The sequence below is a fragment of the Rhodnius prolixus genome, unplaced genomic scaffold (genome assembly GCF_049639745.1).
Source record: "Rhodnius prolixus isolate KJV_2025 unplaced genomic scaffold, Rpr scaffold_1, whole genome shotgun sequence".
NCBI classification, from domain to species: Eukaryota; Metazoa; Arthropoda; class Insecta; order Hemiptera; family Reduviidae; genus Rhodnius; species Rhodnius prolixus.
In genome coordinates, this window is record NW_027411581.1 from 13936817 (window position 1) to 13963984 (window position 27168).

The window sequence follows — 27168 nt, forward strand, 5'->3', positions numbered from 1 at the left end:
TCTGGAGCTAAGGTTTGTAAAAGAAATTCAGTGCCATCATTGTCCTATTTGTGTCTATGGGTGAGTGAGAGGATTTTTGTGGGCAAATGTTAATTGGTTGGAATAAAACAGTCCCAAACTGGATCAAGCTAGGACATCTTGATTACAGAGTTGATTTGCATTGTTGAAGATTGTAAATTCGGAATTATGGAAAGATTTTCGAGACAACTCTGTGTTGAAGCACTTTTTTATAGTTGGGTAAAGTGCACTTCGACTTTTCTCAAACTGACAGTTTGTCTGGAAGTGAAATAGCAGTTTGACTTCAACAGTTTTTTGCCAGTAAATTGCTTTCTAATCTGTTGCCTCTACACTTATCTAGTAATAAATAAGAGGCAGAGTCGTGTGATTAGATTTTTAGACTAACAATCTATCTTTTTACGAAATCTAACTAATTAAATTTTAGAAACCAAGGCTGGGCTGCACTCTGATGAACATCTCCTACATTTCCAGACATACCAGAAAAAGATCCAAAATGTCTAAATTATTTAGGAAACATATATACCAGTAAAACCAGTTAAATTATTTAGGAAACATATATACCAGGATTCAAAAAAGCACTGACATTCAAGGGACAAATCAAACTGACTTACTTGGCTGAAGGCTTTTTTTAGAGGAAAGGAGTTTTAGCATCATTAGAATAAAAGGAGAACTTCTGTAATAAATACAATGTAATTTGTTTGTTATACTCCTGCTGCATTAAAAAAATAAAATAAAATAATCGATTATAGCGAGGACAAAACATGACATAACAAAGGCATATGAAGGGCATATAGTTCTGGGGTCATATGAAGGCCGTTTACGATTTAATGTTGTTTGACGAATACAAGAAAATGGACCACGGTGCATGTAATTTTTACTGTTCATTTAAAAGTATGATAATGAAATGGAATAGATTGACATTGCCTAGTACATGTGAAATTATGCATACGTATAATATAAAATATTAATATTTTCTAACAATTCACTTTATAGGATCTTTTAATCTGCCACGAAGAGCTTATTCTGTTATTAGAGTCTTTCAAGAACTTTAATAAACCACTATTTAAGAAAAACAAAAAAATTGGACGCAGCTTGCTCATCTCATATTTTTTAAAAATTTGTTGCAATAAAATCTTATTTCTGCTGGTGAAGAAGTAGCAAAAAAATGTGTACAATCAAAATCATGCCGTGTTACTGATTGATTGAAAGAACTTTTATTAGACATCTTTGATAATTTTAGTGAATGTATAAGCCAGAGCGACGCATGTGCTAATACCACCCTTCTAGACCAGAATTTTCACATACAACCCAATCGCTATGTACCTTAAATCAGTTATATCATTCTACTTCTTCTTTTTAGTTGTTTACAGTAAGTACTCTCCCTATCATGCTATAGTTTTATTCTAGAATATTTTTTGTAATTAACTTTACTCTAATAATATACTTAGCTTAGGAAACAAATTCGTTTTATCACATTCATTTTCATTTTATCAGAGCAGGAGATTAATTTTTATAATCTATTTACAATTAAATATAACGTGTGGGTAATCAGTAATATTTGTTAAAAAAAATTGCAACCATAAGCTAACTATAAATTGTAGAAAAAGGCATTGATTCGTTGCTCTTAAAACTATTTAAGGGGTTCACACTAACGGTAATAAGGCCTCAGTTAGGCTTTTAATATACGTTGGTTCTGCAAAGATAAAAAATTAACAAAATTATTGTAGCATTGATTATGTCATTTATTGATTTTGTTTAATAAATTAGCATTAAGGATTGAAATAAGTTCTTATTTCAGAAGCTTAAAGCTAAAATATAAATTTTCTAGAGGAAGAGGTATAAAGAAAAACCAAATCCTCATTTTGAACACTTGAACCCTTTCCCAAAAGTGACAACATTCCAAAAGTTACCTTAAAAGGTACAATAGACATAATTCGTATTATATTTCCTAAAAACGAACCCTTCATTTAACACCTGTACTATCAGAAGACAGAGCTTTTTAGTTTGGTAGTAAACTTTCTTTCCTCATTCTTAGTTTCATGAAAGTGATATTTACAGAATATCCAATTGATTGTTTAAAGTAATGGCCTTTATAATATTCTCAATTATTTGAGGTTTACCTCAACAGAAAATCATTTTTAAATTAAATTTTAAAACATATTATAATAACCCTGTGGTTAAACTAACTACGTTTAAATTATCTTTTTCTTTGTTTTCTCAATATAGATAAATTCTTGCTGATTGTGATGACTGATGGACATCATATAATACCCTTAGGATCAAAAGTAACACAGCTGGTTCATTTTGGTTCTAATGTAATCTTGCTCTGTAGATATAAACTAGGCACTTCAAGCCTTCATTCTGTTGAGTGGTACAAAGATGGTCGACATTTCTATACATTCATTCCAAAGCTAAAGCCACAAGTTAAATTCTTTCCATTAGAGAATATTCAATTTGACGTAAGAATTACTTTTATTTAGTTCTTTAAAAAGCAGACAGTGGGAAAGAAGTCTACCATTTAAGAAATGATAGCGATTTTTAAACTTTGAATGTTTTAGTGACTCACTTCAACAGAATATTGTAATTTCATTAATCTAATAGAAAAAAATATATGAGTAAGAACACACATGCCATTTCTTCTTTTCAGAATTCATAAATAATTTTATTGCATTGTACATTGTGTTAATTAAAATTTAATCGCAACTGTTTAAAATTTCGACTAACTGATTAATTTTTATCACCAAATTAAATACTTATTAGTTTTTATAAAGATTTCAAATTATAGATATCTGAATCAGATATGCACAGAGCAGCTTTGAACAACGTAACAAGTGAATATTCAGGAAATTATAAATGTGAAGTTTTTATAGAAAATCAAAAAAACTTTACTGTTCAAAGGGTTAATTTAACAGTCTTTGGTAAGTTATGATTTCCTTTAAGATAAAATAAGATTTCCTTTTTGTTCTATTAAATGATTTCTTACAATTTATCAGTACAACACCTTGTGGGCTAGGCAGAGGTTGAAGGTCGTGTGTAATAAAGTATGTAAATAAACATGCTAATGGAAGTGGTCAGTTATCAAAATCATCTTTTATATGTGAAATGGTTTATTATGGATATGTGATATGTTTTATTGAAGTTGATGAAAGGTTGAAACAATGCAATATTCAATTTAGGGCATCTTTGACAGTTGTTTTGTCACGCTGATATAACTAACTGTTCGATGATATAACTATGTAGCGGGCAGAAACGTGTATTGAGTTAAATCTGCTTGGGAATCAGATAACACGCACATTGCCAAGTGAACCGTAAAAGATGACATTTTTTTATAGGGATAAATTTTATTTATTAATTTGTTTTTTCTTAGCCAAAGCTGTCTTTATATTTGTGTTTTAAGAGGCTGTCCTAGGGGTAGAGCTGGAAGGAAGACGACCAACAATTAAGTGCAGCATAGTGTGTGCTATGTGTTGTTTATACATTGGATAAACAGAGAAATGGGCCAAGTGTAAATAGTACCTAAATTAAGAATCACCCTAATCCAAAAATTTTTTTTAAAATTATTGTTATTTATTCAACAGTCCAACAGTTATACTACTAATCTACCTAGGTATACTAATCCTGTAGATTAAGCCCTTTCTTCTACTTCGCAAGATTAAAACCCATACGCCGCTTAAAACGGTTCAAAGAGGTGATGAACATAGGTCAAAACATTGAACTTAACCCTGGGGAGTTCCAATATTGACTGGTTGTGGATTTTAAGGCCACTTGTTAATTCCATAAAATAGATACTATTTTAAGAAGGGATGTTCATTATCCGTTTACAAAAAAATGTACATATATATATATATATAAACTACACAACAACTATTATAAAACATAATTCAACCAACTAAGAGAATACATACTCGTACATCGTTTCAATCTGCACTCGTGGTCTATTGAGTGTTTTTCCTTGGATACAATTTGGAGCGCACGGGAAAAGTGAGGCATCTTTTTCTTTCAAGATATCCAATCGTTGGTAGAAAAAACAATCCGAAAAAACATCTCCAAAAAGTTTACTTTTAGAGAAAAAATACATTTCCACCAATCACTTCTATGGTGAATAATACGCTATGAATGTTTTGACCTTCACTTTGAATTGAACTGCAATTTCGTTCTCAAGTATTACGCGTACAAAATGAATGATTCTAAGAATCATGTTGAGTCGTCCTATTAAATGAAATTCCATTATCATGTTGAATGATGGACAAATTACTGAAGTAACAAGCAAGTTTGCGTGATGTTGTAATATCTATTTTACATCAGGTAAGAAATATCCCATCCCCTATTAACTAAACTGATGCTCTAATTTCCTGTATATACCAGTTCGGCCTGCTGCTTATTTGCTCAGTAAATGACGGGCTTAAATGTAATACATCTTTCATGAACTGATATGATTCCCAAAGATTATTTTTTTTAAAAAATAGGTTTATCAATTGCAAATTATACTAAAATTAATGGCTTAAAATTAAAAGTACCGGGAAAAATTAGTTTTATTCCTTACTTATTTCTGTTTTGAAACGAAAAAGAATTCTTTAAAATTGTCGTTATTGTATTGAATTATTCTTTCGGAATGGTATACTTAGGGATTTTTAAGTAGCAAAGAAAAATTATGATCTTAAACTTTAATTCTTGTCAGTGCTTATCGTAAGTCTTGATAGTCGCAAGTTTCTAAAGCAAGGGTCGTTTTGATGCGATTTGTAGCGAACGAAGTTAAAGATAAAAGTTATTCGCAACGTTGCGTCAGACGTTCTGCAATCCCAAGTATTCCGTTCTTAATACTCAGGGACGTTTCAGGAAAATGTATTTTAATATTAAATTTGTAGTTTTCTTATTTTCTCGTCCGAGAGTATTTAACATTAGGTCATACTCCAGCAAACATAAGTAGTTTTTGTAAAGACATAAAACTCTTCAGAACCCTGTGCTTTATGTTCTTAATTTGAATAGAATTATATTTGCGGAGAATATACAAACGTTGAAGAAACAGCTGCATTCAAATACGATTATTCCAATTGATATCTATTTGGACATCCTTACTTTTTTCCCCGTATGTTTTGCTGACTAATAAAACCAGAGTTTTTTTAGAATTCTAATTATTTCCAGTGTTAATTAACCGAGGAAGTGACTAACGCTATAGTCAATCAGGAAATGATTTCAACCGGAATAGGCTAGTTTAATGTAATGCACTTTCAATTGTTGCTGGCCTTTATTATGTGAACATTGCTCACCAAGCGTAAATTCATTTTTAAAAAATTACTAGCCAAGTTGAGTTTGAATGTGTGAATTACATTAAGGATATTTAACTACTGAAGCTATCATTACTAAATTGATGTGAGCTTTTTTTCCCCGTATAGTTTTCTAATATTCCAACAGGTAAATTGCTATTGCATTGATCGCAATGGTTTTTAATTTTAAGCCCTCGTTACAATCAGTCATTTATGAAGTAAGAATAATAGAGATCAAGAGTAGATCTATTTATAAAATCTCTTAATCTAGAAAGAATGTTTTTGTTTGTTCTTTTTAGACTTAGACCCAATTCCTTTGGAACGTTCAGCGAATATTCTCATATTGGTGACAATTCATCCAAAAGTCAGTTTGGTCCCTTGACTCTCGACTACCCTATTTACTTTTTCCATCATCACTCACCCTGGCACTAAATGTGGTTAACTACGATACCTAGCCATACCAGTAAATTTGCCGAAATACCTCAAACTAACTTGGAAATTCAGTGTTTTTAAGGGCGCTCTGTTATATAAGATAAAAATAAATCACCATTCCCTGAGTTCAAATATTTCTCTAAAAAAAAAGTTGAAAAGCGACATATCTTTTCAATTTTGTTACTTTCTGCTGGTGGATGATTGCTTTATTTCCAGACTTTAGTTTTGATGTTCTTGGCTCATTTATAATCATCTTATGTTATGATTGAAAAATGTAGTGTTAAGAGTTTTATTTAATAGTAAGAAGGAGTTGTTTATATGTTGTAAGACTATTTGTACTCGCTTCGGTGGTACATACACTCAAATTGGACTAATATTTAGTGATTCCTTTAAACAGATTAGAGTTAAGTTCTACTCCTTTTTTTTTCTCCAGCCTATCCAGATCGAGATCCGATCATTCAATTTAAAAAACACAACTACAATTCTGTTGAAGAGATCGCAGCTAATTGCACCTCTGGTAGAACTATTCCACCATCTACACTATTTTGGTTTATTAATGGAGTTAAGGTGAGTACTTTCAATGATTGCCTACTGATTTTATTTTGTTACACAATTATCAGTAAAATTTCGTTATTTTTAAGATTGACAAGAAACTAGTAATCAAAGAAGAAATAAAAGCAATCGGTAGATTTTTTAGAACTCTATCAACAATTAAATTTACAGTGGAAAAAGATTCAGATAAACTAGTATTAGGATGTGTAGCGAGAATCTTTAACTCTCTGCCAGTTACAAGAACTTCGGCATTCATTCCAACAGGGAAATCATTACAAAGTCACAGTGAAAAATTATTACATGGATCAGGTAATAAGAAAAGTGTGAATAACTATTATTACTATTTTTAAGTTGATTAGAGAGGCAAGATAATTTCCAGAATTCAGCATGATAATCTTATCGAAAGCAGTTAATGCTGAATATTATATATAAAGGTCGGAGCGCTACCCCTGTACTGCTCATTGGCCGGAGATGGACATTGTTGTCTGCAGCGAGGAAACACTGTCCGGAAGCCAGACTGAAATGGACCCGGACACTAACAGTTCGCCTTAAATTAAAAACTTATCACCATAAAATCTGAACTTTTCTGTTTTAGGTTTTCAGCCTGTTTTTATGCTGCGCTTTCTGACTTGGATTATCTATAAATTTATCTGTACCTTGCTTTAAGATAATTTTGAATGAAATTAAGAACTGGTCTTCGATTGATACGGATATGTATTGGCTTGTAGTTGTATGAGGAGGGTAATTCCCCTCATCAGAGATGTCGATTGTTCAATTACATGTAATTGGATGTTATTTATAGATCACACCTCTCAATGTACCGCACATTTATGACCTTCAGGAATAAACTTGTTATGTTATTAATTCTTTAATACATAAAAAGATAGGACTTGGTAACGTTGTATGGTTTTTTTAATTTGTTAATTTTGAAATCGATTTCTTACAATTGTTTTTTACTATCAACAATTATTTACAATTTGAAAGCTACGATAAAAAATAAGGTGACCCTGCATTTTATATATATACTTAAAGTTTAAATTTTAATATTGAATTATCACAGAATACATTAAAACATAAATTACGCTTTTCTTCTTTCTTTTTTTAAATAAATGACATCTTATCTGTAATTGTACAGTTTTTAAAAATATATATTTACATCAACAAATCAATTTATTTACAAAACCCCCCAAGAAAGTCCGAAAACAGTTGTTTTGTTAGGCTCTCCGTAGAGAAAGTTAAAAATCAAAACTTTCTTTGACATAGATTAACTTCAACAACTTAACACTAAATATTCTAACTGGTATCTTTTGTTTAATTATGTAACTTTATATTAGTACACTTTCTATTAAATGGTATTAGCGGAAGTAAAGCATTCCACACTGATTTCACTAGAATTACATGATGAAGTATCCTCAGCGAGAAAAAATGGTTTGCAATGGTTAGAATTTTCTTTTTTAACTTGAAATATATAAAGGTATTAAGTGTACTGAAACTTCGTAAGCCTGCTCTTAGATCAAATAATACTTATTCAAGTCGTTCAAGGTTCTGAAAACTTCAATTTTTTTAACAATTTACATTCTTAGACTGGAATTGGTTTAGTTGAATTATCATCCCAGTGTTGATAATTCAACTGATCCCATTTCTTAATTATGCAGTTCTAAATGTTTTACTCTGGATACTTTTGCAGTTTGCACTTTTCTTTTTTCTGTCTTTGTCAAACTGAACACCACCACTTCAGAATCCTAGCAACTCCTAGTTCACTTAAAAATTTGTTCAATTTTTTTGACTTAAGGATCACAATTTGAGCGAATCGCCTTGCGTACATTCCATCTTATTGCTGCTTCTACAATACCAGTGGACCGTATGTAATCTACCGCCACTGCGTTGCATAATGCTCCCCAGTCGCCCCTAAACCATTGGGTAACATTATGATTGACCGTGTATGCCATTCTCCTCAGTCCTCCATATTTATCACTAATTACTCCCCACACATCTGGCGTTAATTCGGCCATCGCTGCCCATGCGATACTGGAAGATCGGCTTTTTCTTTCAAACCTGAAAAAAAAAGGATAAAAGTGGTGAATTATCTGTTTAATTTTTTTTTAAACTTAATTTATCTTATACGATTATGAACAATTTTTTACATTTTAAACACTCCATCAAAATAAGAATGCAGTGCATTCAATGATCTGACGTCAGGCCATTTCTGCATCACCGGCCACCATAGTACGTCAAAATGTTCGGCCACAATGCTTCTATCATTATAGGCGACAACCAGTCTTCTGTTACGATCCCACAATTGTCCAAGATTAGCATTCCAAGTTAACCAAGGAGGCGCCATATAGGAGTCTAATTCTTTACGTAAATATTTCACCAATTGTTGGTGTACATCCCTTTCTCTAAAACCTGAAATAGGGAGTCATTTTTTCTATGAAAATAAATTGGAAACAATGAGTATGAGTGGTGACTTTACTTTCACTTATAGTACGAGTATAATAATTCAATTAATTATTGTATTTAGCGTTTAAAAATGGTGGTCAGACTGATCCAATGAATTTCGGATTTAATGGACACGAATATGATAAAAGTCTTCCATTGTAGATCAAACAATAGGGTTAATAAAAAGAAAGTGTATAGATACCAGAAGGCCTATTATTAGCTAGCTAGATGTGATACTATATTAGTCTATACTACATACTATATACTATACACTTCACTAGATTAGTCTCCGCTCCATTGGTAGCTAAGATGAATTAAAAAACTTGTAACGCTAAAAGATCCCTAAAGTGTAGTAGGAACGGTGTAGCTTTAAATCTGTACTGGTTACTCTGACGACAGATACAGATCCACACATCCCGTTTTTATCTGACGTAGCAACTCAGATAATTAATGTGAATGTAACGCCAAACACTTTATATTGTGTTCCTTTATATATCATTATTACTATTTTATGCTAAAAATTAAATATTAAAAAACAAAATGGTTAACAGGAGGCGCAAAATTACAGAATGGTTTTCTTTAAACAACCTACAGTGCATCATGAATCTTGAAGTATTCTTTGGAAAAAATTATGTTAGGGAGCATAAAACACAGAATATTTTTTTAAAAATATTTTTACTGAATTAAAATAGCAAAAATTTCTATCTTAAATTATTGTTGGTTAATAAGTATCCTGCTTAAACACCTACAAAAACATTCGCTGTTCAAGTTAATGTGATTATAATAAAATAAATATGTCCACCATACCTACTGGAAAAGCGTGTAAATCCATGAATATTATTTCTTGAGTATTGTTTAAAAATAATTTAATTTCATCTAATACATGCTGTAACGGATGCACTTTTACAATTCCATGGTTTAACCACCAAATACCATTGTAATAGCCGATTCTAAAGTCTAAATACCTTGCTCCATGGATCAGTTGTTCTAAGATATTTTCATCCTAAAATTATATATACTTTATTAACTAAAAATTATATTAAAAGAAGAATTAGTTAGAAATAAACTTGAGAATTCAGTTTAAAAATCACTATTCAAAAAGGCAGGTAAAAGAAGCAATTGTAAACGAACCAAACCTGTGCAAAAACGTATTTATGATATCGGCTTTCTTTGAATGGAGAAAAAGCTAGATGAAATGCAGCAGAATCGTGAGTTCCAGGTATGAACATGTCTTTCAATTTTATATTTCTTATCACTTTTTTTAAATCACCCATCCATTTGGGATTTGTGCCCAGACAAGAGATTGCCGCTAAAATAAAGAAGAAGTTTAAAAGTTGGACCATTGAAGCAAAACGACGGACATATAATTTGCTTAAATAAAGGAAATGAATCTTGGATTTTCAATAAAATTCTTGTTGTAAGAACCTCCGTCCAGACATTCATCTGCAAGCCAGGTTAAATACACAGTAAGCGACAAATTATTGTTTAGAGAGATAGTAAAATAACAACTGAATTAGTTACTGTATCCTTTATATAAAGTGACGGAAATGTTCGTGGTACCCTTAACAGATCTTCCGAGTCTAAGCGATATGTCATCGACAGGTTTTCTTGAATTTACGGTACGTATACGAGGTCGAATGGCGGGGCAATCGAATGGAAGGGCTTGGAAAAATCGCAATTCAAGTTTTCCAAATTACAGCTTAACCATTATGCAAGAAATAAACTGATCTAAGGTGGTCTAAGATTAGTGGAAAATGGATTTTATAATATATCCACTGCAACCTTTGCAACTAAAGATACAAGCGGGCCACTGAAACGTTTCTTTAATTCATTCAGAAGGTTTCACTTTTTCTTTTTTCTATTCGCACTGTGTCTCTAGGGTAAAAATGGTATTTATTCCATTTGATAGTCATTACTTCATACCACCAGATTAACCGGTCTGCTTTCTTTGTTGCATTTCTGCTATTGAAAGCTCCATTAGTAATTTGTAATACCAATAATTACCTACTTTTTCGTTACGGGGAATTCTCGTAATGATAAGCTCTAAAATAATAAGCTGACAACCTCTAAAAAGTTCCAATTTAAAAAAACTTATTTGTTTTATACAATAATAGCTCATCTCTGCGATTATTCAGAGAAAGTTTATGATTAGCCAAATTATCGAGTGGAATCACCTTAAATTGTTCGGAGACATAGCCCTTACCATAAGAAAAATCTCGAAACCTAAAAGCAGCGAATCTTCACATTTACTGTTGGTTTAGTTTTTAGTTTGGTTAAAATTTAAAATTTATACCAAACTTCTTCTTACTGGGTTACAAATTTATTATTTCAATTGTAAGTAATTATTCTTAACACTAGGAAAGGGTTAAGCTAAATAGTTAGTATACTAGATCTTAAACGGAAGTCTTTGTTTCGGGTCCTGCTGGCTGTGCTTGTATTTCTTCTTCCCAGGAGACTCTGGACTTCACAGTTTAGTGTCGGTAAAGAGAGAACATTGTCCGAAAACTGACAGCGCACTAAGGTACTAGGGAAATAACTATGAATATGTATTTATAACAATTCTACTACCTGGCGAACTCAAATTCGGCTTCCAATACGCAGCCCAATATCCAAGACAGACTTTGTTGAAATTGGGATTTTCTTGGAAACGTCGTCCTTCTGGTATACCTGTAGATGTCCATCCTATAGAATCCCTAATTTCTGTTTTAAATAATGGTTTTATTTTGGCTTCAGGTGCCTCATTATATAACGCTATCCAGTCACCTTTGGACCATTGGTCACCAACGTCCCAGCTGATTTCTAGTTCTCTTAGACTACTTCTAGTTATTAACGGCGAGACAGTTATCTCGACTATTGGTTTTCTACAAGTTTTCTCTCGACCTGTAAATTGATAATACAATAAAGCGATAAACTGTTGAGTACGGCTTTAAGGTATTTAGGTCTAAACAAGCTCAGTTCGTTAGATATAAAGTTAAGATATAAGACAGTTTAGATAAAATCAAATAGCCTTTCAGTACAAATACTCTTACAAACAGATAGATATATTTCTTACAAAATGAAACATTATACTTCATTATCTAATATAATTTATTTATAAAGATAACACAAAAAGAAGTAATTAACATAAAAACATTTATTAATTGTTACTTAAGTGACTACAGAGTAAAACTGTTCACATTCTTTCAGAACTAGTTGCAATAAATAAGACTGAAGAGTAGGTTAACCAAATGGAGAGACGTTATGTTCTCAGTATACAAGAGGCTGTACTGGCTATCTATTCGTATGAAGTTACTTCAAGGCTTTGCAAGACTGCCTAGATTGGCATTCTGATGAGTAAAAGTAAAGTAATTGCGAGCTTTACGTAAAACTGTCTAATTAGGGATCGCGGACGGGAAGGCGACTAGCAAACCTAATTCATTATAAAGTTCTTGCGTTAGAATTAAAATCTAATGCCTAAACCAGGAATCGACCCTAATAAATAGCAACGGATGTGAGAACCTTAGTTCAGGCGGCAGGCGAAAAAGCTCCATAAGTTTACTACGGCGTGACACCAACAAGACTGACCGGTATACCAATTGGCTTCTCGTGGGACTAGCAATTCAATTAACACGTGCATCACTTAGGCGTATTATCGGATAGCATTTTTAGGCTGGACAGAAAGAGCAGGTAATACCAAGTATTGAGTACTTCCTGTCAGTGTGAAGACCGTGAATGGCCGCGAGTTCGGCACTTTTCAGAAGAAAAACTCGTGTACCTTGGAGCCCTAAAAATGTTTAATGCATTACCGACCATTGGACAGTTTGATTAGTTACAGTCCATCACCTGACAAAGAGCTTTAAGACACTCTTAGAAATAAAATAAAAAAGTTGTGATGTATATTCTCTTTGGTTCAGTCTGGCATAGCGGTGTTCCGTTGCGTTGTTCCTATTGCTTTTTGTTTATTCTGTGTTCCTAATTCTTATTCATTTCTCTTATTTTTCATCCCGGTCACACGATTTTAACCACAACAGGGACTAACCATAACTTCTTACCATACTTTTCTCTCATAGATTGTACTGGGAAGGCAGTAAAACTAAAAACCTTCTGATCTAAAAAAATATATTGGTACCATTATTAACTATGAGTGCTTGTCCCAAATCAAAATGGAAATTACACGACAAAAAAAAATGTAATTTAAAATTATTGAAAAAGTAGCCTTCATCCATCACCATAAAACTAATCCTTCTCAAATTTTCGATAAGATAAAACAGAATTTAGTAATTTTAAAGTAAAAAAAAAAAAAAAAAATGCATTCTATTTTAATTTTGATCTAATTTTTAAACTGTTCAACTTACTAGTTGTATTATTTGCCGTTTTATACTTTCTTTGATTTTCTTTATCTATTTTTTGAGGTCGACATTATTCTTTTTTATATAATACGCAAAAGATAAAAAGAAAAAGTGGACTTATGCCACCTGCTTGTAGAAACTATGTTAATGTTAACTATGTTAATGTCGATTTAATTCTTAGTGCTTTCTTGATTTACTGTCTAAGATAAGTTCAGTATTATCTGTTAAGCTTTTTGTAATGTCCTAGTTGAATAGTTTGCCCTATTTGAAAAAGAGTATTCTGAAACAAAGTATCTTGATCGAGAAGCTATAACAGAATCAATACTTTTTTTTAAAGTCATCTTCAATTGGAAAATAAATTTGGATCTTACGAGACATGTGATAATAAATTTAGAAGTCATCAAATTTTGTAAGTTTCTATCAAATTTGTTACTTATTACTTTTACCAATGTTGTGGTTTTCCAGGCTTTTTGATAATCGAACTCTAAAGAGGAAAACCTGCATTCGCGATGTCCTATAAATATTTACAATGTCAAGTGGATAATCTAAGAAGTGGATTTTTTGAAAGTAAATTTCTGATAACATTTATTAATTTTTAATAATCTGAAACTTAATGGGTTTTTCTGATAGATGACACTTTTGATCTTGAGATCGGTAATAAGTGATTGAGAGTATAGGTATGTTTTTATTTTATTGTATTTGTTATGCAACATTATCTTACTCTAAATGGGAGCAAAAAATAACAATAATAATATTCTTAATTGGTGCAAACTGGTTTATCTCCTTAACAAAAACTTACAGTTTAAAATGTTAAGTATAAGGGTTGATTAAACGCCAAAAGGTACACAAATCAGCGAGTACCCAACATTTCATTAATACTTCATTAATAGTTAAGTAATTCTACTGCATTAATTTTCATTAATAAGTTATTTTTTAGAATTTATTAGATGTCACAGACCCTTATGCTGGCCATTTTCGTCTACAAAATATATGTTCAAGTAGCACTGTAGATTGACTGTAATATCTAGTTATTTATAATAATCAAACTATTAATTACAGGTTAAAAAGAAAAACGTTATAAAAAATATAAAAAATTTATGAGGCTAAAAAATTCAAAACTTCTTTTTATAAAAAACTTACATCAATGATTTTGTTTATTTTATTTATTTATTTTTATTTTTAAATAAAAATCGTCGGTTTAAGTTCATTCTTCGATTAAAGTAATTGTTATTTTATGTAGTAGTCAAACGTTTATAATAATAGGTAATAATTATCTGGCTTTATCGCAAATAATATAGTTTTCTTCAATTACATTCTCAATCTAGGTATTCATCCCACAATGTTGTATATATGTAATATAAAATGAATAAGATATGCATATTTTTAGGACAGCTAATTATTCCAGTATTTTACTATAAGTAAAATTAGGGGGACTAAATTAAATTACAATTGAGAAATGAATAATTGTTGTTGAATAATCTACTTGTTATTAACTGTGTGTTATTTGTGCTCACGAATATTTCCGTAAGACGAATTCAAGACAGTAGCCTACTCTAACTTTGTCTTTTTCTACTTTAACATGCATGTACATATTTATGTGATTTATCATAATTATAACAAAAAAATATTATAAATGAAGTGGCCAGCATAAGGGTCTGTGACATCTAATAAATGCTAAAAAATAACTTATTAATGAAAATTAATGCAGTAGAATTACTTAACTATTAATGAAGTATTAATGAATTGTTGGGTACTCGCTGATTTGTGTACCTTTTGGCGTTTAATCAACCCTTATACTTAACATTTTAAACTGTAAGTTTTTGTTAAGGAGATTTTTGTACCTTTTGGATAGATTTTCCTTTTTGTCTATTTGGCAATCTTTACAGACTTTTTTAAAATTTGGAATAAGCTATTCTATCATTATAATCTGATAAGGTGTTAAATCGGAACCGTAACTACCACTGGAGAGATCTTTTCAAAGAATGATTATAGTTGCGGTCCCCAAACCATCCTCAATAACCATTTTTTTGAGAAAGCGTTTTGAATAACATAGGAAGGTATTTGTACGTAAATAGCAAAATTAAACTGCGATTTCAGTACTTCTCCCTAAAAGGCAAAGATTTTGAATCGAACGACAATTCATTGATATAAATAGGTTCACTCATTGATAATTTTAACGATTGCAGTACTTCCTCTTAGTAGGTGTAAGAGCATGATGGCACTTCACAGCCACGTAGAGGAGCTTTAACCACTTATTTGAGCTAAATTTTATCAAAATCGGACTAAGCTTTGTAGAAATATTGGTAATAATAGTTTTAGAAAGGGCCTTATTTGGGTGGGGCGAACTCCCCTCCTTATGAGGCATAGCGTCGAGACTTTTAAAGTACAAATCTGTACAAAATTTCGATTCGAATGACACTTCATTCATGAAAATCGGTTCACGTGTCGATAATTTGAAACGATTGCTATACTTCCCCTTAACAAGTGTAAGAGCAGATCGTCGCTTTATTGTTAGGTAGGGGAGCCCTAACCCTATCATCCTACCAAATTTTATCAAAATCGGGCCAAGATTTACAGAGTAATTAGTAATAATAATTTTGGAGGGGGCCTTACATAAAGGGGGCTAACTCCTCTCCCATTCGATGTACAGGGCCGAGACCCCCAAAAGGCACATCTACATAAAATTCCGAATCGAATGACACCTCATTCATGAAAATCGGTTCACGCGTTTAGGCGCTACGTTGTTTACAAAAAAGGTAACAAGAACAAGAAGAAGAAGAAGAAGAAGAAGAAGAAGAAGAACAAGAACATTTTTTGAAAAAGCCGTTTTTGCTCATTTTCGGCAACTTTTTTCTCGAAACCTATTAGATCTGGGTGGTTGCAAAAAAATTACAGTTATAAAGGAGGATTTGCCCTATATTATAAAGAAAATTTGGGAATTTTATCTTTTATAGAAAAATAGAAAAAAATTGTCAAAGTTGGGTGTTTTTCAACGTTACACTTTTTCGTGCAGTTTTTGATGGTCAACCCTTATACAACTGTCCTACCGGACAGTTTTAATCTACTGGCCAACATAGATATTTTGTTTTTATTATAACAATAATTGCATTGACTCAGCACTGTTTGTTAAACAGTTAGTTCAACGTTTGTTGAAACCCGTAAAAGTAGTTTTTCAACATGTTTGTCTGTATGTGCCTCACTGTAGAGTGTATAGTTCGATAACTTGAAAATGACAATTACAGAACGATCAAATTCGTTAATTTAATTTGGTGCCATGTTGGGCATACGATGTTCTTGGCTCATGGCTTGTTTTTGTGTGACTCTAGTTGGGTGTTAATAAAATATCCGAAAAATTGGAGAAAGCTTAAATCGATATTACGTTTTGTTTCTATGAGTTACGACAATAAGTTATTGGCCGAAATGTGATGATACTGATGCACACTGATTCTTTCTACTATTTTCATTAAAACTTCGACTATTTCCTCTTTATTTTTAGTTCTTTCTGGAAAGAGCTACTTTAAGCAACGTTTCAGTAATCTTCAGTTCATCCACGAGTGGTTACCTCTTACACCATGGCTCTTGGAATTTCTCAGGGCCAGCATGTGACATTCAACTGGATGACTTCTCGCATAGATCAGGCTGGATGCGCGTGCTAACTTAATATAGCTTTACGCCTTTTTTAAGGCAGATATTCTTAGTAAATCTTACAGTTTATAGCACTTTCTTCCTGCTCCTGTGCAGAGGAAGTGGTTTCTTATATCCTGTCTGGGGGTTACTTTACAATCGACCTTTTTGCTATTTAGAGACCAGGGAAAATTAAATGTAAGTATAACTTCTTGGGAAACTTTGGACGTTGTAAAAAGGAGAGGTTTCTTCAACTGGCCCTGCTCTAGAGGAGCAAATAAGCCTCTTTTGGCTACACTTCCAGAGTAACAAACCCTTTCACCTTACAGAACAGAATGTTCAACTTTAAATTATTTTAAATCAATTTTTTTTATGGGAAAAACATGAATAGCAAGAGAAACTCATTAAAATAAAAATAATCACAATTGCTGGAATGAATTAAGTTGTTGAACTAGTCATTTAATTCAGAAAAACGGTAAACGAACGTTATTTTTTGAATTTTGAGGTCTTTTGTGTCTAAAAAAAAGAGTGGTTTTTAGATTTTTGAGTATCTGAACAAAATGGAGAAAAAATGAAAAATTGAAGGTAGCTAAAATGTTATATGAATTGGTTTCTCCAAAACACCCGACTGTATTTAACTGAACAATCGGTACTCTTCAAAAGGACGTACCTCTTTACCGAATGGATTTTTTCACTTATCCAATTTATTCCCAAAAATGACTACAAAGATTTTATTTAAACTTTGTAACATTTTGCATACTCATGGTAATCTAAGTTTATTTGAAATATTTTTTAATGAAAACTAGATTAAATGCCATTCCGAGAGATGGCTTCCCTCTAAACAACCATCTCATATTTCCAACCGGAAGTGCTTCTTCACGTATGGATTTTTTCACTTTACAAATTTTTTTTGAAAGTCTATCCTACGTTTTTGTTTCAAAACTCAGTTATATTGTTAGAGAGAATTCAGTATATAACAAAGTTCATAGTACGAAAAAAAATGTGTAAATTGAAAGTTATAATTGTAATGTGAAATTTGTTTGACAACAGATTTTTTTTTGTACAAAATGTGAGTAAACACACATAATTCTAACAAAGCCAAGAAAAAAATTTAGGAAAATAAACAGGCCATGGTCATATAAGTAAATAATTACAAAGTAATTATAAGTAAATAAGTGAGTAATAATAATATAATAAGTGAATTGAATAAGTAAAAACAATTTCCTTATTTTATGCCAAAATCATGATAAGTGGATAGTAGGTTTTTAAATAACTTAGATTAAGCTTATGAAATAGTTTTTTATCTGTGACTTTAAGTTTTGTTTAAAAAAAAAAATGGAATCCAGTTAATATTCTACGGCTCTATCGTAAAGAAAACACACCTAAGTACCCCAAATTTCAAGGGATTCCCAAGATCTTCTTCCTGAGACAAGAAGGCTGTGCTCCTAAGCTCGTATTTTTCTTAGCATGGCCAGATAAAAAGACATAAAAAATCTTTGCTAATGGCAGCAAGTGTACTAGTTAGAAATGAAGCTTAATAACAATAAATATTAAACAAGATTGACAGAGTTTTACCTGCAGCTGAAAGAAACGGCGATTGGGAGTGCACAAGACCTTTACCACAGCTGCACCATAAAATAACATTAACAAGAAGTTTCACAAATGTTAACTCCATATCAGCTTCTACATGTCATTAGTATGGTTACAACGATCTCATCAAAAACGCACAAGTTAATGAAAGCACTTACACACAGACATCAAGTATATATGACACATACATGTTTACGTTGAAAGTTCAGAGTAGTGTCCTCTCCACGAGATCGACATATCTACTCCCTCCTAAAAGCGTCCCCTACCACCGCCAATCACCGCGGTACTCACATATATAATATATATATATATATATATATATATATATAATATCGCGCAGTCACTCGCATTAAACACTTTTTGACTGAACATCGTATTATTGAAACAAGTCACAGATCCTTCCGGCTGAAATGATAATATTATTTCCACTGAAACAGGGGTCTTCAAATTAAAAACTTTTATCCAACAGTCTGGTCTCGACCTTCATCGTAAAGTTCCAGGTGATCCCGTTCTTTAACACTTAGCGGAATCATCTCAAGAGTTAATTGTGTATGCGAATAACAAAGTAGTTTGGTTATATTGTTATTCGAGATTTTACGAAAAGTTTAAAAAGAAATAGTTGTCCCAGAAGAAGAGAAAGAAGCATGGTCTTACTACGCTGTTTTATGGAGCTCACTAATACTCTCTCTCTTTTACTTGTAAATACACATTGCATACGCTTAACAGAATCAACATTATATGTTCAAGTACCTACCAGGCAGATAGTAGACCTTCCAGAATGCAAATAATTTCGCTTTATATTAACGCCCTCTACAATTTTAAAATCAAACCGCAAAATCTTTAGCATGTCCTGTGCTAATCAGATCAGAAACTAAAGGAAATTTAGGTATCTCTAAAATTTCGGCTTTTGATCCTTTGAAACCTGAAAAAAGATGTGTTTGAAAGATTAATTTAAAAAAAAAAAATCTTATAACAAAGCGATACTAACTATTGCAAATCCTAGGTCAAGGTTGTGTTCATACAAGGATATTTATTTAAGAAAGATATTTCTATAATTATTTAATGAATAACAAATCTATTACAATCGTTATCTATCTACCACTTAAATAGCGTTATTAATCAATTACTAATTAAATTAATTAAAATTAGCGTAATTTTTATTTACAAGTAAAGTTAAAATCGAATTAGTCCCATCTCGAATAAGGAGAGAACTGTTCTGCTGCATTCTTAGATTTATCTGGTTTTGATATAGTCTAGCATCCTGATTTTCTTAAATTAGAACAGTTCCTCTATTGCAACTCCTATCTTATTCTTCTTTGTTATTAACTGATAAGTACTTCTGCCTTAGAAAGAGATAACATAATGTCTACCATCTACCCCATCAAGGCTGGCGACCCGGAAAGTAGTGCCCTAGGATCAATTTTACACTTATATGACACTAGTACTATCTCCACAAAACCTAACTATCATATTTGAAGATGATTTGCTTGCTTAGACATACTGATCGTAATCTGCGACAATTCACTTACACAAATATCTTGAATTGCCACCTAGCAATAAATGAATTCCACCGTTAGAAAACTTCTACTACATTCACACTAGTTTTCTTAAATCACACACTATCTCACTGTGTGACTCTCTATCTTTGACTTCTCGTGGATCATCATCGTATTTGGAACTTCTAAGCTAGATCATTGATTATAGATAGACTGTTGAAAGCAAAGACAACATAAGTTCTAGAAACTGTTGCTAATTACCAATGCCCTAATTAGAACTACTCTGCTGTATAGTTGGAAAGTTTAAAAGTCAAACCGTCAGTCAAACCTTCCAGCCTCAATACGATAGAAATACTTAAATCTGAACAGTCAAGTCACATTACTGAAGGCACCATATTATGTTTTAAACATTACTCTATACCTGACAAGTGCTTTTTTTTTCGTTACTCTGAGGCAATTAAAACAAAACACAAAACGTTCCACGAAACCTTAGCAGAGCACGTTCAATACAGCGAACCTGCGGTAAAGAAAGTAGACTAGGTCCTAAACTTAGACAGCTAACATTAGGATGCTAGAATGTATCAATGAATAGCTTTTCTACTCATGTTCTTCACGTTACAGCCTCTTTGAATACAAGGCAATCACTGTACATGTAAAGATTTTGCTTTATCAATAACAATATTAAGAAAAAAAAAATCTCTTTATAAATAAAAAAAATCTACTCCATTTTACATCAGATAACAATTTAATTACCGAGTGAACCATTAATTATTTATTTATATTCTAAATCTGCTTTTAATCACGCAACAATCCGATTCTATCATTATTCTAATTCGAATCGTTGATAAAAGAAAAGAGTAGTTTATATCATCGTTGTGATGTCACAGTATAAATAGATGTACAATTTGCATACAAGCTACATTGTGCAGTCTCTATCAAGGAGAGCAACATGAGGCGGCTACTCCTTATATTCGTTACATTAACTCTCGGCCACTGTTTAGCTGGTAAGTAGATGTATTTACTGCATTACTGTTATTTTTATTTATTTATTTATTTACATAATTATTTCATATACAAATATTTTTTTTTTTTAAATAGGCATTTCTTAAAATTAAAAAGCAAATATTATTTTTTTATTAATGTTGATTACTAAATGAAATCCAGTTGAAAATCTTTTTTGACCATCAATTTACAGGCAACTTGCAGACCAGCAAGTATAGAAATAAGTTTACTTCAATTCAAAGAAATTAATTTTTCCAGAAATTTCCTTTTATCTCTATATCTTCAAGAGTTTCAAAAGACTTACCTATTATTGATGAAGATGTTAAAAGTTTTTGAACAGTAACAAAAATTTAGTGAAAAAAAATGTATAAATTAGTAGTCATTTATTTACTAATTTAAAAAGAAAAATATACTCTATTCTATTCAATATTGTAACTAGGACTGTGTCTAAAAATTCATTTTAAAGATGGTATATTTTTTTGGCTAAGTGATCATTAGAAAACACTTAAAAATCGTTTAAGTGTTAAATTGGTCAAATCAGGATATGATTATTGATAATAATTACTATCGTATTATGCAATGTTTCAGCTCCTAAAAAAATAGCCGAAAGAGTACAAACGAAATGTGAGTACCTTAAAAAAAAATAGTACAATTTATCTTTGATAGAATACATGATTAATTAGTGATTAGTGTGATATTAAACACAGTGATTTCGAAGGTCATACTGACACATCATATTTCCTTATTTACTACAATCTTTCGGTTAAAATAATAATAATAATAATAACAATAATCTGTTGTGTACACTCATAAGATTTTCTTAAATTACAAAATTTTCTTTTCCAATTATTGTGTACTTTCACGCAACAGAAGATCTTAAAACAATTCACTCTCTATACAAAGATTCAGGCCAAAATCATTCGAGAGAAGTGTGAGACTATTGACGCAATTTCGTAATCCTTTTTGATTTTCTCAAAAACGCCTCCAGTTATTTTAAACGTTCACTATTTACAAGTCTAGATGTGTGTCACCTTCATTCGAAACATATTCCCAGGATAATTACAGTTTGAAAATTATCCCAGAAAATTTGAGAATTTACGGTTTTCTGGGAATAACTGTGATGATCCATTCACTCACCATATAGAGTCTTCAAATAGAACCATAAAAATTCAGTTTAAAATTCCAAAAAAGCGAAAATCCAGCGACAATTTTCATTCATCCCATTTTTAAATTATAACAATTTACATTTGAAATAATTGATGGCACACCCTCTCTTTAAAAGTTCAGTTTTCTTCAATGTAAGTATAGTAAGTACACTGTTCATCCTCATAAAAGCATAAAAAGATAGGAAGTGTACCCATGTTTCAATCACTCAGCCATTACTCCTACATTTCTAGGAGATTCTAGGAGTTCAAACTTTTTCGTTGCGGATTCTAGCATTTCAACGAAATCCGTGAATGAAACTTCTTGAGGATTAATATTTATTTACCAATCGGTATTGAAACTCTCTTGATAACAAAGTACAACCAAAATAGCTAACATCAATCACATAAAATAATCACAACCAAAATAAATCACGAATCTTGGCAAGTGATTTATAGCATCCTATATTTACTGTATAATTTCAATAATTGAAGTTAAAAATCCGCGTCTGACAAAGACTGCATTTTTCGACAAAACAGACATTTACGAAAGTCATAAAGTTCTTTTATGTCTCTTAGTAGTGAGAATGTTTCCACACAGATTAATATGAATTAAAGTTATTGGCTTCCCTGACATATCTTAGACATGGAGAATTTCCATAAAATTTTGGGCAGCAATTAATACTAAAAAGCAACTGTCTTTGCTTCAAATTCACATTTGTAGTTTTATAATCTCTCCTACACTATTTTCAAAATAGAACTAACTTAATTAAGTAAACAAATTAATATTTCATAAAAGATCCATCAGAAATTTAGATACGCATTCCAGAATATTTATTTAACACTTGTGTGTTAAATGGACGTCTCATATTTTAAACTGCGACGACATACGGTTTCAACTTCACCGCTAATTTTTCAAAAAAATAGATATTACAAGAAAAGTTATATTTATTTTCAATAAGCTCATTTCTTCCTGCAGCTTGTGAAGTAGGAACTACTTGGAAAGAAGAATGTCATTCATGTTTCTGCACGAAGGAAGGAAAAGTCTCTTGTTCTAAAGAAGCTTGCCCACCACAGCTGGTACCAAAAAGTAAGCGGTCTATAACCAATAAAGGTATGAATCATAGTTTCAATTTAAAATTCAATCAAATAACTTTGGACTTTTTAGTGAGTTCTTTTAGGTTTTGAAAAAGCATTCTTAATCACTATAATTATTTTTACCATTATCCTTAATGGCTTAAAAAAGAGTAAATCCTAGCTGTTACAGAAGAAGAGAAAGAGAGAGAAGAATTATTTTCATTTGAGAAATTTTCTCAAATTTGAAAATATTAGTCGTATTATTAATTATCATATTTACTTTACTGTGTATAAATGGTTAATCGTACATTATGCTGAAGTAGGACCATTTAGAATAGTCTATCTACATCTTTTTCTAGAAGCACCCTATGGAATTATTAACGTTATTTTTAAATACTTTTGACGGCACAGCCAAGTACACCGTACATCAGCTTCATTTAAGTTACAGACACACTTACTTGAAATAGAATCCTGAGCAAAAAAGTGGCGATTTAAAATGAACCCACAAAATTGTCAGCATGCCACGTTGGAATTTAAATGTAGTTTAATAAATATTGTATTATTTATTTAAAAACCACAGTTTAATAATGTGCAAACTTTTGCTTTTTTTTTTCCTGTTTTTACTTAGTTGTTACGAAAGCTAATTTCTTTATTTCCAGACTGTAAAGAAGGAGAATCTTGGCAAGAAGATTGTAATAAGTGCTACTGTTCACACGACGGCAAACCAGTCTGTACAAGAATGTTATGTCCTAGTGTACTACCTTTACGTGAAAGTATTCATCCCACGTCTGATGATGACCAGATGAAAATTAAAAGAGAAGCTGGTTGTGTTGAAGGTGAAGTATGGAAGGAAGATTGTCATACATGCCACTGCACGATGGGGAGAAAAGCTTGTACTAGAGAACTTTGTCTCAGCGAATCTGATTTGAGAGTAACTATTGAAGAAGATAATCAAAGAACAAAACGAGACGATAAATCCTCAAGTGAATCCTCTTCTTCCGAGGAAGAAAGTAAGTGAAAAACAAAATTATTGAATGATAATTTTATTACTGTACTTGCTCGATTCTAAGCGCAAGAACTTTCAAAAAGTTTTTTTTTTAATTAAAAAAACCAGGTTACCATCCTTAAAAAGAATGACTGATTTAATTGTGTTCCCTACCTTCACTAATCACTTTTAACAACACCTTGATAAGCTAACTGACTGATTCAAATAACTAGCTTAAAATTATTCACTGGTTAATTTTGTGAAATGTTAAAGTTTAATAAGTATAATGCCTAATGTAAGTACTGCAGTTACGAACTTGGAAAACCAAAAACTAAATAGAAGTTAGTTCAACGATTTTAGTAGATATTAAAAAATAAAAAGGGGTCATTCCAGTAACTATGGTATCCATTTCAGCCTGATTGCTTGAGGAATCCTCGGAACTAGATTGGCCTAGACTTCCTCATTCACTTGGAATGTATACGGCTCCTAAACTCTGACATCGCTGTACGTCGGCAGTTGGACTACAGGACTCCTCTATTTCTCCATAGAGGGCTGCAACATTCTTTGTCCATCATCTGAGGTCGATTTAACAATATGGTGTAGTTGATTTGACTCCCGCATTCAAAATGTTTGTCACACTATGTAAATAAAAGTCAAGTTCTCTATACAAATTTGAATATACCATAATCTCTGATGATAGATGAAATTTGAATTGACTATCTGAAATAAGAAGGAACTTAAGAAACATGGTTGCTATAGCGTATGGATAGGATAGATATCAATCAATATTAATTTAAAACAATATATTATTTGTGTAAAGTAAACTCGACACATGAAACCATTAGTCTCTGACCCAACAATTGCTATTAATCATTAATGTTCCTCCTTCTTGCTCTGTAGACATGGCTATCTTGCTTAGTAAAAGTTTGTTGGCTACTTCCATTGGAGGTACCTCTCTTTAAACTAGATGGCGCTTCTTCTCTAATTAGTTCTTAATCCCTGAATGAAATGGAATAATTTTTACCTTATACCTCCTTCCCACTGCTAGGATGAGAGCGAGGACGTCGTGGTGAAGGGATCACTGTTTCTTCATTTCAAAATGTGACTCAAAGCGCTCTTGCCAGCCATTCAGAAGCACTTTTTATTTATGTAAACCAGTGGTTCCCAAACTTTTTTGACCCATGGACCCCTTTTTATAGTCAAAACTTGCCCACGGACCCCCAAGTGAAAAAGCTACATAAATGCATAGTCTAAAAATTACAAATTTAAAGAAGCATTTTGTGGAAGAAGTATTTATTGAAATTATAACTTTTGTTTAAGATAAAATTAAAAAAATTAATAATTTGGATGAACGTGATGAGATGTTATGAGTGTATTTACATCCGGCTCAATGTTTGTGAGTAGCAACCGCAAATCCCCACGAGTAATCTTTGGTTCAGGTCTGCATGAAGAGCCGTTAAGTGTTGACAGTGAGCAAGCAGATCTTCATCTCTATTTTGCAATTTCGAAAGATTTGGAAACTGAGAATATTCTCCTCTTCTCAAGTTTTGTTTTTACAGAAAATGTTTTGCAACAAACGGAGATATTACCTTTTAGTATTGATTAAATTTAACTGGTCACCTTGTTAGTTTCTAATTTCCATAATAATAAAAATGGATCACAGTTTTATTATTTTATATTGAACCTTGCGCGGACCCCCTGACGTTGTTCAGGGACCCCCAAATCGCTTTTAATTTTCCAGGGACCCCTGGGGATCCGTAGGGACCACTTTGGGAACCGCTGATGTAAACTAACGATGAGAAAAAAATTAATTAGTTCTTCTAATTTTGCGTAATATATTTTTACAGATTGTCCGCCAAATCAACAGACATGGGAAGAAGACTGTAACCAGTGCTACTGTGAAAGAGGCAAGAAAGTGTGTACCAAGGCGCTCTGTCCTGACCAAGGCTCTGTGGTAGCCATTGAACCAAAATAATTAGATCTTTATATACTTTCTATCAATAAGTAACTTTTTCTTCTGGACAATTAGTTCCCTACGTCTCCATAATTCTTACAAAATAACTCCATGAATGTAGTATGATATTCTTACCTAGTCTGCGCCGATTATGAGTACCACTTCAACTTCTCATTTTCTACTAAAGAACCTATCACAGATGTCCATTGGGAATTAGAAACCACCGCCACATTCTTTTTATGTTAATTTACCACCTTCATCACAAATTTGGGGTTTTTCAGGAGAAGTTAATAAGAATCGCATAAACCTGAGAGGCGTGTCAGGAGTCACTACCACTGTGTAAAACTGGTTTTTGTATTTATTAGTGGAAAAGTTGTTAGACTTTTCTTTCGCTTGAAAAATAAATAAAAACATCAATCATTTCAATTCGACTAATATTCATTAAATAACTGCAATTTCTGTAATATGTAAAGCCAATTGGATCACTATTAATTGAGCTTTGTTAACTCGATTTGACATTCTCCAAAGAAATAATTGAAAATAGAATGAGAATTTTATGTGCCTTCACCGACACCTCTTAAGATCCTAAACCTAACCTACAACCCCAAAAAATCCATGGATGGGCGTTTCCTATATGAAAATTGTAACTTGAGATTATTTTAAATATTAAATAAACATTTATTAACATAAGTTTGTTTCTTTTATTAAAGCGCTTTAGAAACTTTATTAAATTTTCGCCTAGTTGTGAGCAGGTCAAAAAAATTGTTGACAATATTTTGTCGAAAGCTATAAATGCCAGAAAGTGGTCTGTTTTAACTTGATTACCAGAAGGTAGGTGATACTTTTTGTTTATTCTAAAATTGTAGAGAAGGTATTGTATTTCTAGGGTCCTACTTTTTCGGAAAGTATTGAATCACATATGAGTAATGGGTAAAAGAAGATTAAATTACTCCATACATTCTACCGGACCACAGTGCTTATTACGTTTTTTGGAATCTAATTTAGTTTATTTTATTATTTATAGTTTTAATTTTTTCAAAGGCGCGTCATGATATGAAGTCATAGGCATTTGGAGCCCGTCCATCACCGGAACACCGTACGGTAAGAAGCTCCTAGGAAGAGAAAATGTAAGGGTTAGCAGCTGAATTTGAACCCTGGATCTCTGTGTAGGTACCCAGTGCACTAACCACTCACCTAATCCCTTCTCTTTTAATAATAATAAAAGTATGGCTCCCTTATTAAGATAAAAACAGATATACATACAA

The 27168-nt window shown here is 31.9% G+C and overlaps 3 protein-coding genes across 3 annotated transcripts; 2 read left to right on the forward strand and 1 right to left on the reverse strand.

Annotated features, from left to right (window-relative positions):
• Nucleotides 1–1037: 1037 nt before the first annotated feature.
• Nucleotides 1038–7431, forward strand: LOC141455207 (uncharacterized). Its single transcript, XM_074130094.1, has 6 exons — nucleotides 1038–1387; nucleotides 2245–2477; nucleotides 2804–2936; nucleotides 6148–6281; nucleotides 6356–6575; nucleotides 6862–7431. The coding sequence occupies exons 1-6, from the start codon at nucleotides 1336–1338 to the stop codon at nucleotides 6930–6932; spliced, it is 843 nt and encodes a 280-aa protein (XP_073986195.1). The 5' UTR covers nucleotides 1038–1335; the 3' UTR covers nucleotides 6933–7431.
• On the reverse strand, nucleotides 7377–18480 carry LOC141455115 (PI-PLC X domain-containing protein 3-like). Its single transcript, XM_074129976.1, has 6 exons — nucleotides 18233–18480; nucleotides 11274–11585; nucleotides 9842–10014; nucleotides 9513–9708; nucleotides 8411–8672; nucleotides 7377–8321 (listed from the first exon to the last, which is right to left on the reverse strand). The coding sequence occupies exons 1-6, from the start codon at nucleotides 18330–18332 to the stop codon at nucleotides 8054–8056; spliced, it is 1311 nt and encodes a 436-aa protein (XP_073986077.1). The 5' UTR covers nucleotides 18333–18480; the 3' UTR covers nucleotides 7377–8053.
• Nucleotides 18481–20608: 2128 nt separating this feature from the next.
• LOC141455223 (uncharacterized) lies at nucleotides 20609–26593 on the forward strand. The gene is made up of 5 exons (XM_074130129.1): nucleotides 20609–20747; nucleotides 21334–21369; nucleotides 22867–23001; nucleotides 23624–23974; nucleotides 25797–26593. Exons 1-5 carry the CDS (start codon nucleotides 20693–20695, stop codon nucleotides 25922–25924), a joined length of 705 nt encoding a protein of 234 aa, XP_073986230.1. The 5' UTR covers nucleotides 20609–20692; the 3' UTR covers nucleotides 25925–26593.
• The last annotated feature ends 575 nt before the right edge of the window (nucleotides 26594–27168 follow it).

Bases quoted from the DNA above. Each gene is read 5' to 3' on its own strand.
- LOC141455223 (XM_074130129.1), top strand. From the start codon at position 20,693: ATGAGGCGGCTACTCCTTATATTCGTTACATTAACTCTCGGCCACTGT. The intron at 20,748-21,333 runs GTAAGTAGATGT...GCAATGTTTCAG, and splicing joins TCTCGGCCACTGTTTAGCTG to CTCCTAAAAAAATAGCCGAA. The intron at 23,975-25,796 runs GTAAGTGAAAAA...ATATTTTTACAG, and splicing joins CTCTTCTTCCGAGGAAGAAA to ATTGTCCGCCAAATCAACAG.
- LOC141455115 (XM_074129976.1), bottom strand. From the start codon at position 18,332: ATGGAGTTAACATTTGTGAAACTTCTTGTTAATGTTATTTTATGGTGC. The intron at 11,586-18,232 runs GTAAAACTCTGT...ATCAATTTACAG, and splicing joins GCCGTTTCTTTCAGCTGCAG to GTCGAGAGAAAACTTGTAGA. The intron at 10,015-11,273 runs GTAGTAGAATTG...TCTTTATTTTAG, and splicing joins GCCGAATTTGAGTTCGCCAG to CGGCAATCTCTTGTCTGGGC.
- LOC141455207 (XM_074130094.1), top strand. From the start codon at position 1,336: ATGTACCTTAAATCAGTTATATCATTCTACTTCTTCTTTTTAGTTGTT. The intron at 1,388-2,244 runs GTAAGTACTCTC...TTCTCAATATAG, and splicing joins CTTCTTTTTAGTTGTTTACA to ATAAATTCTTGCTGATTGTG. The intron at 6,576-6,861 runs GTAATAAGAAAA...TTTCTGTTTTAG, and splicing joins AAAATTATTACATGGATCAG to GTTTTCAGCCTGTTTTTATG.